We start from the raw sequence: 12338 nt of genomic DNA, 5'->3' as shown, positions 1-12338 counted from the left end.
TTTATTCTATGGATTGTTACGGACGCGGTGATACTATATATGTGGGGTTTGTGTTATGATTTAGACCTTTTTGAGTGTTATATGTCTCTTTATATGTTTTGGGGCTTATGGGCATTTTTAGTGATTTATAAAGTAATTTTTTATTGAAAAACATTTTTTTTACATTTTTTTACATGATCCACCATGGGATATGAACAAGCAATCATCTGATTGCTTGTTCTTGATAATACTCTGCAATACTAATGTATTGCAGGGTATTATCAGTGCCAGCCTATGCAGATGCATAGGCTGACACTTTGCCTTTAAGATGACGTCACAGACGCCATCTTAAAGGTAAAGCCTCCAGGCTTCTCTGGGGTCCCGATCGGACCCCAGAGGTGCCAAAACAGCAATCGGCCCCCCCGAAAACGGTGCGGGGGGGCCGATTGTGATGTAAAGACCCCCAGAAGGCATGTTAAATGCCGCGGTCGCGTTGACCGCGGCATTTAACGGGTTAAACACCCGCGATCGGAGCCCACTCCGACCGCGGGTGTTAGCCGGGGATGTCAACGGTAGATTACCGTTGAAATCCCGCGGCTAACGATGCCGGTTCGGCTGCTATACAGCGCTGAACCGGCATCGTCTCTGCGCAGTAGCTGTACTGCGCTGAGCGCTATTCGCGGGACTCAGTGCAGTACAGCTACGGCGCAGAGCGCTAAGGGGTTAACTACCAGTATATGTTGTGTGTACAGCATTATAAATTTTTATTAGCAAGAAGAAGTAACTCCCTTTATTTAGCCCCCACCCATAGATACAGAAAGTTTGGGGTTCACAAGTACAAATGTGCCGGTAATGGTGGTCTTGCCACAGTATTAGGTTAGCTTTATGCTTTGTAGAATTCAATAACATGGAAAGTCTCAAAAAAATATTATATATATATAATAGGTCATGGGAACAAAAGCATTTGCAAATATGATGTTGATCCAGGGAGTTATTTGGACTGCCATATTAGGGGTTGGGAAGGAATTTTGTCCCACTCAGCTGTAGGTTTTTTTCCTCTGGATCTGCTCCATAGGATTATATGTCTTGTTTCAACCTTATTTATTATGATATTACAATACTTGCAGCTTACCCTTATTTCATGTAGTGTATTTAATCTATTCTTCTGTATTTAGTACGCATTGAATACTACAGCTGATTGTGGGGAGGTTGCTGGATGTAGGACACCCACCAATCAGATATTGATAGCCTATGCAATGAATCTTGGAATAGACCTTTACGTCTCCACTTAAAGGGGTTGTAAAGCCACAAAAAGATTGTGATGGGACCCCCATGGACCAGGAGAATGGGGAGGAGTTGTACACCAAATGAATGAAGAAGCAGGTTGGAAATGTGGTCTCCCATTCCATTCACTGTCTATCACATCATTGGTAACACCCACAATCTGGTGGCTTCTTTGTCCATGGCATGTAATTGCTGCCACTTTTTTGAGGATCTTGTCGATCCTCTTGACGGCAGTTACATGCTGCTGGCGGGTTTGCCCGCATGTAAGGGATAATACCTGTAATCGGTACCAGAAGCGATTGCGAATGTTTCCAATGAGTGCTTGGTCGAATGCCGACCTCGAACACAGACTTCTTGCTGGCTTTGTCTGCATCATGTAAGGCATAAACACCTTTGATCAGTGCCAGAACTGATTGCGTGTGTTAATAGGCGGACCCATAATAAAGGCCACCCATTTGCAAGCACTGATCGCAGGTGTTCGGATTCGGATCCGGGTGCACTAACTTTGACTTTTGGTCCAGGTTTGGCAGGACTCACTGGGCCCCAATCTCCCTGGGTCCACAAAACTTTTGAGCAAGTTCAGTCAAATCACACAGCACATTAACATTATAATGCAGGAAAAGTATAAAAAGAAATAAGTTCAATAGGTAGATGTGAACCTGCTCATACCATGCCTCATATGCAGGGTAGAGATGTGTGAAGAATGGTGGAGATTTATCAAGTCTTACGCTTCCTGCACCAGTGTTTAAAGCGAACTTGGCCTAATAAACCACTAGCTGTATGTTGACGAGCAGCTGAGCAGCTTCTAGATCACAAAATCAACTTTCCATTGAGATGAAAATTGGTTTTAAGAAATCATGGAGGTGGGGAGTTTAACACTGAAGTCAAGATTTCCCTGTCTTAGAATGCCTCCTTCACTGTAATTGATGATCCTGCATCCAGGGAAATCATTGATCTGATCTCCTGAAGTCACATAGGAGGAGGTGTTCAGAGGCAGGGAGAGCTTGACTTCAATGTTAAACTCTCCGCCTCCCTGACTTCATACATCTAACTTCAAAGTAAATTTTTTGGATGATGCCACCACCCTGGGTCATGAAAGAAACATGATCTAGAAGCTGCTTCTTTTCAACACACTGGTAGTGGTTTATTAAGTCAGTTTCAGATGACAGGTTCCTTTTAAGGGAGCCTGTCAGCAGAAACTTACCTGTCAGCCATCTCCCACAAAGCCCTTTGCTGGCTTTCTTCTTGCAAAAGTGGTGTTAGCTAAATTAGCTAAATTTGGAGCAAAAACATCTGAATACCAAAATGTGTCTATTTTATGAAAAAGCCCCCCCCCCCCCTATGCCTATAAGAGGTATAAAATCTCTACTGCTCCATTTTACGGACACCTGGTCACTCTTGGCTCATTGATGTCAGCAAGATTCTTGTCCATCCGAAATGATTAACTTTTTAAAATATTTTTTTATTTATTTTTTCATATTAAATATGTTGCAGCTTTTGTAGTGTAGTCCTGGAGATCTGTGTAACCATACCTTTGTGTGTTGTTAGTAGCAGCAGCACTTTTTATTCCAGTATTGTAGTTTCTCCAAGTGCACTTGGGACATGTCCTCACACTGCTGTGCTCTTTGCTCCCTGACTTGAATTGTTCAGCAGGGACTCCCATCTGCTCTAAGTGAAAGCTGTAGCATTATGTTGACTGAATACTAATGTTATTATTAAAAGCAGAGGGGAACGAAGCAAGGAGTCGATCACTGCAGAGGGCTAAGAGCGCATCAGTGTTGGGACAAGCAGTATAAATCCTTGTGTTTCACAGTACAGCAATCACATAGGGATGGTTCCACAGATCTCCAGACCCAGTACTTAACACTGTCTGCAGATTTTGATTAGAGATGAGTGGACCCAAATTTTTAATTCGGGTCCGGGGTTCGGTTGCGTAACTACTAACCATAGCTGTGATTGGTCAGAAGGATGCACCCATACCTCGAACTCAAAGTCGACTCGGCTCATCTCTACTTTTGATCAAAACTTTTGACCGATGAATGTGATGAATTTTTTGGTTGTTTTTTTATGGTGCTGTTGTGAATACTATGTAAATACTCACATACTAATCTATTAATAATGAATTTTCCTGGTGGTAAAGATTCACTGCACACATAGAAATATTTAGCACAGCTGCGTCTTCATACCCTGCTGTTTACCTAGGAGGTGCAGCAGTGGTTTTCTATAATTTTATTGTCATGCACATTTAACAGTCCATTACATCTGAGTACAGTAAAAAGCAAGAGCATACGCCGTAAATTCTAAGTGTTTTTCAACAAGCATGTGTCAACATCATAAAGGAGATAGGTTGACTCCAAACATCTAATAAGACAAAGGTAAAGTAACAGAATTGGCAGTGTGACATGATAAAAGCCGGTGAGCGTGGTACCTTTTTTTTTCAGTATGCTGAAAAATACAGTTTTATTCCAAAAAAATGTATTTTAACGTATTTTCTCAAGTTTAATAAATGTATTGAAATTTTCTCCATTTTTAATCCAAAATCTCCCTACACAATTTCATGCATCAAAGGGAAAAGTAAAATCAAATTGGCTTAAAAATTTTATTCGAAAGAATGGGTTGGAACTTACTGTCAAAAATTAAATACAGGCAGTCCCCGACTTAAGGACATCCGACTTACAGACGACCCCTAGTTACAGAAGGACCACTGTGATCTCTGGTGAAGCTCTCTGGATGCTTTACTTTAGTCCCAGGCCGTAAGGTGTCTATAATGAAGTTCTATCCTTGGTCCAATGATCCTTGGTCTATCCAATAATCCTTGGTCCGATGACTGCAAATCATTTTGAAAATCCAGTTCTCACAGGGACAAAAGAATTAAAAAAAAACTATAAAATATACTTGTTCCAACTTACATACAAAGTCAACTTTAGTACCTATCCTGTACATAACCCGGGTGCTGCCTGTATGTCCAATAAGTCTGATAAAACCTGAAAATGACCGAGCTTCTACTGCTTTATATATATTACATAGGTATATGGGTGGGTAGCCTGTATACCATTGGGAAGAGGTGTAGCTTTTAAAGGAATACAGTTCACATGACGATATTTGAACCAAATTTGCCTTTGGTCATAATCTGCCATTGGCTTGGGTCTTCACTGACATGCCCTGTATTATGAGCAATGACTGCCTGGAATATGGGGCATTTCTTCTTTTTAAGGGGCATGTGGTTTCATTACGCTGCCTACAATTGGAAAATCCAAGGTATATTAGGTTGTGTGAACTATCCCCAGTTTATTACCCCTTGTAGTCGAGAAGTGAAGCGTGGTAAAATGTTTCCATCAGAAGAGTGATGAAATTATGCGATAACTGGCTGCGTCACATCACTGTTTGGAGCTCCCCCTCCTCTCCGATGTTGGACACCTTGATTGGATTCTTATGGTACTGGTCAGTCTACCTGATGGATACTAGGCGGATTTAGAATGGGCATACATGGGATGTTTAAAGAGTCCTTAGTCAACAGTCTCTTAGAGGGAACCTGTCATTAGGAGCTCTTTTTCTGGCTCCCCCATAAAAAATAGTGTACACATTGCCTAAGAGGTTTTATATTAAAATTGCCTTTTTCCGAAAAGATGAGTTACATCAATGTTTACCTTTGTGTGTGGAGAGCTGTATCCCTAGTCCCAAGTGAGTGGCAAGTGACTAGTGGTCTGCCCCATGCCCCCCCCCCCCCCCCCCCAGGGAAACCGCTTTGTCATACATGGATTTCAAGTTTAAAAAAACCTCCCATGACCTCCACATCTCCCCCCCAATTGCTCCTCAGGACATCACACACGTCTGACCCGCTCCTCACTGGCCACTCCCATAGGACACAGGACACAGCTCTGCATACAAAAAGGTAAACTTTGATCTAGCTAATCGTTTTTAGGAAATAGACAATTTTCTTATAACAACTCTTTGGCAATGTGTGCACTATTCTCTATGGGAACATAGGGGAGCTAGAAAAAGGGCTCCTTATGACAGGTTCCCTTTAAGAAAAGGACTTAATAGAATATATAAAGAAGGGCTTGCTTTTCATAATAAATGAAGTCCAGTGTAATAGTAGAAGATGTAGAATCCTTTCCAAGAGTGAAATATTCCTTCCATAGTCTGTATACAGAATACTGCATAACAGGATGTCCTATAATTAGTCCCCTCCAATTATACCACTAAGTCCGAATCTTTCCTTAAATGACTCTAATTACCAGAATGAAAGATAAAAACATGTAAATGTGACACTGTATCCATGAACATATACAGAAAAACCTGTTGTAGCAATGTTATGTGCCAAAAAGGGCCTCGCCATTCATCATTAGATAACTATCCACTGCTTCCTTCCTAACACAACTGTTGAAAAGCCGCAGCTGTAAGTGAGTGTAGAAGTGATGCCCTTACACCAACTCATGTAAACATACATTATAAGTGAAATCCAATATGCCACCCACAGTCACATTGTTACGACAATTGGGTAGCCGCTCCAGCTCCAATTTTCACGTGTGTTTTTACATGTGAAATAAAGTCAGTTATAGGCTTGTTCCTCGATTTGCTGGATTGGTAGTGACTGTAAATAAAAGTTTAATGCAAACTATGATAACTATACGCTGCAAACTTGAACAAGAAAAGACCAGCGATTTGGCAAATAGACGCGAGCAGAAATAATGTTTAAAAATTTATGATGGTGCCAGTAAAGCAGGTTTAATTGTTTTGGTTGCATTTTACAGTATTTTTTCTTGGCTTTTAGTTGCCAGCAGCCTGGATTGGATTTATATTAGAGACCTTGGTCTTGTATCCTCGGGTTATGGAGAGTTATCAGGACTCTTTTATTGCTTATTGTATGGCACAGTGATTGAGCCAACTCTTACCACATTCTCATTTGAGAGCTCAAGGACGTAGCTATGATATTCCTCATCCGGAACAAGGATTCAGTTCCAGAACTCTGTTCTAGTGCATTGACCATCAGCTTCAGATATCAGCTGAACACTCTTCTCTAATGAGAAGAGCAGAGTAACTCAACAACCCTAATTTGCTGTTCCCCTTTAATAAAAAGATCAAGTGTGGTGTAGGGTCCTTGTTTTTGGTGCAAGAATTGTGCTATTATTTCCACTGGGATTTAAGATTGTGGCACATGTGGGGTTAATGAATTGGCGCACCACCGAAAGTGGTCTAACTTAAATCCCCATTCATGAAGGTGAAGTCTGTAGACCAGATTTTTGTAGCTCTAAGTGTGTGCCAAAAACTGTGCCAAAAACCAAGTTGGAAAACCAAGTTCAGAAAAGCAGCAATATGGTGGTGTTGACACTTCATAGATAAGGTACAACTGGAGCAACAAAAAATAAAATATGTCAGTTTTCCATATGAAAGTCAAGAATGAATGCCCCCTGCTTTGTTTTAACTGCCCAAACTTAATTGTTGTCTTGTTGCATCAAAGAGAATTTCGAAGTTGGTCATTTCTGAAACATTCACCAAATTTGATCTAATCTGATATTAGTAATTTCAACAACTTTCGTGATCTGGACAAAAACTACCCTTCGAAATCCCTACATAACCCCCCCCCCTTCCCCTGCCAGATAATACAGTTTTTGCTCATGGAAGAGAAATTCACAACCCTATTCCTCCCGACCAAGCATCTGCCACGTCTAAGGAGGACGCCATTAGGGAGCCCTCCATAGACATGGCCAGTCATGCTTCTGTTGGTTTTGGTTTTTTACATTTAAAAGACTTTTTGAGTTAATAATATTGAGAACTTATCCATAGGATAGGTTATTAATATCAGATCAGTGGGAGGTGCATCGCTCAGGACCACGAAAGAACAGCTCCATTCTCTTTATAGAGGTGGAGCTGCAGTTCCTAGACCAGCTACTACAGAGAGAATGGAGATTTTTTCCAGTTCTAATCTCTGTGCTGAATTTAATTGTTGAATTTAATTCCAAAGATAGAGATAATCCACTGATTACTGGTGGTCCTAAATGTAGTGCCCTCACAAATCTGTTATTGGCTTCATATACAACCTAACCTTCATATACATATACATCTACAGAGTCTTCAGTCACATGAAAGATCAAACCTATTTATTTTTGCTCATCTCAAGTGATAATGTAATTCAGCAGCAACACATTCAGAGGCGATTATGTTTGCGAAATATTCTCTCTATTTATAGGGTTTGTGAATTACACCTGATGTAACGTGGTGTTTCCTCTTTTACATTTTCACCATTCATTTTGGATTGCCCACAACATTAGTCACAATTCAGAGGGAATCAAAAGTGTTTTGCAAGGTCTAAGGTTAATACTTCATCCAGCTATGTCATCACTTCCAAGTACCAGGTGGAGAAGCTAGCACCTCCATAGGTATAACCTGAGATCAGTCGTAAAGGGTCCCTGTATATTAGAGAAGTACAAAATCCATAAAAAAACTATTTTATTGAAGACTCAAAAACTTAAGTAAAATTCCTTTAATTCATTGACGGTACCTTATAATATATATAGGATCATCTGATGTTCTGGATTATTAGATGTCATAGTGAAATATAGGAGACATACTTCTATGTAAGACAAGAGAGATACAATAACAATTCGGGTATTGAGCTTATGCCCAATGGTGGACAAGCTTTAACTTCAGCCACAGCTTTTACGAAAGGCACTTGCAGCACATTGCTAAAAGTTTCTGCTCGGCCCATATCTATAGGGAGGGGCCTTACACCTTTTTGTGCACTTATGAGCCCTGCAAAGGCCTAATGCAAATGAGATTTTATATACCCATGTGCAATAGATTAATGCCCTCCATAACTAATAGCTTCAATCGGACCAGCCAGATATTTATAGAATTGTCCCGCTCAACTCTCCACAATAGTAGATAATAAGCGATAATAGCAAAGTTTGATTTCAACATTTTTAATTCATTGTCTCCATAAGATTCTGTTGGCGGCATAATCCCTTCTTTCCATCGAGCTGGATATCCATTTGTAGAAGTTATTCACAAGAAAACATGTTTTTTTTAAAGAGGAAAGTATGATGTATACCCACGTAATGTGTAGGGGATAGTGTTGAGCAGACCTGAACCGGAAAGTTCGGGTTCATATAAAACTTTGTGGATTTGGGTCCCCTGGACACAACACAGAACTGCATTACAAGGCCAGGCAGGATTCAGTCCTCAAGCTGAGTCTCAAAGTGACCAGTGGTAATTAAATGGCTCAAGTTGCATTTTGGGAAGGATCATTGCTCCACTTTGGATACACTCGTCACTAATAGGGGAAAGTCACATATAGGAGCAGATTTACTTACCCGGTCCGTTCGCGATCCAGCGGCGCGTTCTCTGCGGTGGATTCGGGTTCGGCCGGGATTCATTAAGGTAGTTCCTCCGCCGTCCACCAGGTGGTGCTGCGCTGAAAAGCATCGGAACGCACTGGAGTTCACCGGCTCGGGCTGAGTGAAGGTAAGCGCGTCCTAAGCGACACATTTCTTTTTTTAAATGCGGCGGTTTTTCCGAATCCGTCGGGTTTTCGCTCGGCCACGCCCCCCAATTTCAGTGCATGTCGGCGCCGATGTACCACAATCCGATCGCGTGCGCCAAAATCCCGGGGCAATACAGGGGAAATCGGCGCAAATCGGAAATATTCAGGTAACACGTCGGGAAAACGCGAATCGGGCCCTTCGTAAATGACCCCCATAGTGTACACTTTCCATTATGTATTATATCACGAGGTATTATCCATTTTAATGCAGTTTGTTGACCCAACCCAATTAAATCATGATATTGGTTGGTTGTAAATGGACCCATGATATTCAATGTCCAGTTCTTAGCCAATTGTATGGTAGAAAAAGCCCAACATAACTCTGACGCTATCATTTTGAATATCTTATCCTCTTATCTTCTCTCTCTAATAAGACATGCTGTTCCAGTTACAGTTCCGTGCAAGGAACTGTCCAATTGATACAATTGTTCTCCAAAATCATAAAGACTAGAGCTATAGAAAAAAAAGAATAAGGTCCCGCAGTGTCCAGATCTCCAAGGGAGTTAACCTGAAAATGAGAACATTTTTATATAAACAGGCCCATTGTACTTGGTGATTCCTTTCGAACAGACCACAGAGGTAGAGATGTAGTTACATAGGAGGCATACAGTAGGAGGGCACTGTATGATAATGACATTGGCAGGAATGTTGGTGTTAATGAAAGTCGCAGCTTGTAACGCCACTAACAGGATTTGCGTGCTTTCAGTCCATGTATAGAAGGATCAGTCATGTGTCATTTCTGATGAGCTAACACTTTTCTTTCACTGTTTCTTTCCAGCTTTTTCCATCTCCAGTGAGAACAGCCAAGTGGTGATGATTGGCATCTCAGCGGCCATAGTAATTATCCTGCTCACCGTGGTTGTGTACATACTTATCGGAAGGTGAGTTGTCAGGACATATACGTATTATTATCAGCATTATATACAATAAATACTGTATATGTGTTACTGAGTATGAACTTATATCAATGGTAGAGGCTGAAGATCTAGAGGTTTCATTGCAAGATAGACCAGATCGATATGTGTCAGCTGATATTGATTGCTCCGAATTTACACAATTGTCCTAGTAGATAACATAGAAAATGCTAATATCACTGTAAAGTCATAAAACATAGTTATCAAACTCTAGCTACAGTGACAGCTTTCGATTTATTAGTATGCGGTAAGTTGTTAGAATGTGAAGAGGACCTCTTATCTTGACCACCAACTCCAACTCTTTCCGCCTATTAATACATGTCCTTCCACTGAACATTACACAGTTAAATATTTTTGAAGCCAATATGAATAATTATCAAACTATGGCTAAGACTCTAAATTTAATTTTATTAGTATGCGTCCATATATATAACATGGCTGTAACATGGCTGTGAAGAAGACCTTTTATTAATATTAAGCAATAATATTACCAAATGTGCAAGATGTAGGGGCCCAATGAATACATATATCATCATTATCTTCAAAGATCAAATATTGGAGAAGTGCCATGACTCTTTTTCGTAAGAAGGAAACCTGGAACAGTCAGTATGACTGAAAGCAAAGTGGACCCAAAAATCCAGCAGCATTAGGATATGCAATTACCACGTTATGCCACCTTCATGGCAAGTGGGCGTGAAGAGGCATAAAGGGGGACAGGGCCAGATGAAAAGTAGGCTGGCACGTCTGTGCAGAAGTTGTAGCCTGTGCCCATTCAGGCCCAGGCAATGGCATAATTCTACACAAGGTCCAGAACTGGGGTAGAGATGCCCCGCTGGAGCAGTGCTTTCGCCCACCAGGATCTATCGGGAGACCGAAGCCTCTGATAAATCGAACGTCTGCCGGGGGTTGGGGACAACATCTTACACTGGCACATTTAGCTCCAGTGTATAATAGATGCGTCTCACTGACTTTTGGTCTCCAACATATGACTCTTCAAGATGGAAATATTATGATATGCCATAGAAGTAGCTAATGATTCTAAGTGCGAAATCCGAAAATAAACCCCCAATTTCTAGGTTGCCTTCATAGTATTGATGTCTTCTTATGTAGTAGAGAAACTTTTGGGGAGCTATTACGTCTACTAGCTCAGCTCCCCAACAACAAAACCCTTGAGGTTTTACAGCTGGAGAACCATAGGTTGAAGGACCCTGACATAGATAGTATTGAAATGAAGCCATATCTTCAAGAGTAACATAAACTGCACATAGTACCTAGTAGTAAGCCATAAACAAGAATACAATGGAAACAATAAAACGACATTGTTGATTTGTTTTATTTCTCACGTTATTGCAGAATTTTCCTCCTGTTAACATAATCATGTTGTGTATTTCAGCTGCTTTGCGAGCTGTTTGCTGTTTTCTGTAGCTGTATTTCACACCTTATTAAATAAGATTGCCTGAGATTTGACCTGTGTATGCCTGATTAAGTTTACTATCTCATGCGCAATGTTATTTCTATTAAAGCCAGGTGTGACATCTTAGGCTCTTATGAGAACCCTGGGCTGCAGCGGCTGATTATGTGTAAACTACGCTATGCAAGTGACTTTTCAAGCCCTGCAGGATTAGATTTCATAACCACATGGACCTGACGTTTCCCTTGTGTTTCTATTAAATTGTTCAAGATCTCATACTTCAAATTTGTCAAGCTCAATGCACACGTGTTTTCCTGTAGATTAATGCAACGTTCTCGATTTTTAAGGTCTCCCGCTCTTTGATCTACACTTTCGAGGAGTAGTAACCTCAATTGCTATTTTGGGTTTTGGATTGCCTGATATAAATTTTAGACTTTTTTTGTCTTTTCTCAAGAGGCTGGAATAGACATTGATGGATAGAACATGTGAGATCATATCTCATTACGTTCCAGCCTCCTGGATAGATGATGGTGAGCCATGAAGGCATATTGACCTCAATGGTAGTAGCCAGTATCCCCAAAGTGACTTTTGTAGTAATGAGCATTTTCATACAGACTTGCATCCTAGGAGTTTACAGCTGGACGTGTTAAAAGACACAAGTGTTAGACCCCCTGATACCTGACCCATGAAGGAAACTAAGTATCTCCTCATTACAAGCCACAACTTTGGCAATCTGACACTTGCTGCCTGAAACGTTACTGTTTATTTCTTCTGGGACCTTTGTAGACGGCGATTAATTACTACATTACTCTGGTGGTCAGTAGAAAGCCTCACATCACAGAGCCTGGGTGGCACAAAAATCTCAAATGCTCATAACACTGCCATATAGCGAAGAACAGACTTATTCTTTGCAGATTCAGTACAAATCTGGCATTTTTCAGGAATCAAATCGAATCTGAATCTTTTGTTTTTGACTTTGACAAATCTTTCGATATGTCACTCACCGGGTTCTCGGAAACTCTAGAGCATGCACGCCCATCATTCCTATTGCACAGCCGCACTGAGGAGCAGCCAGCTGTGCGATACAACCAGGAACCGGCTTCACTGTCTGTTCACAGCTAAAAGGAACCTGTCACCATGGACCTCATTTTTACTAAATATATATTGCAGTAGCATATTACAGCTCAATTGCAAAGATGTCTTTGTG

General features: G+C 40.9%; 1 protein-coding gene across 2 annotated transcripts in view; it reads left to right on the top strand.

Moving 5' to 3' along the window:
* Window positions 1–12338, top strand: part of EPHA3 (EPH receptor A3) — a 285857-nt gene that overhangs the window by 219803 nt on the left and 53716 nt on the right. For both annotated transcript variants that reach the window (XM_072138525.1, XM_072138524.1), the window contains exon 8: window positions 9585–9687. In XM_072138525.1, the coding sequence (XP_071994626.1) occupies window positions 9585–9687 (103 nt within the window). The remainder of the gene's footprint in view (window positions 1–9584; window positions 9688–12338) is intronic.

Source organism: Engystomops pustulosus, chromosome 2 (assembly GCF_040894005.1).
Source record: "Engystomops pustulosus chromosome 2, aEngPut4.maternal, whole genome shotgun sequence".
NCBI classification, from domain to species: Eukaryota; Metazoa; Chordata; class Amphibia; order Anura; family Leptodactylidae; genus Engystomops; species Engystomops pustulosus.
This window is presented reverse-complemented; position numbering and strand designations above follow the sequence as displayed.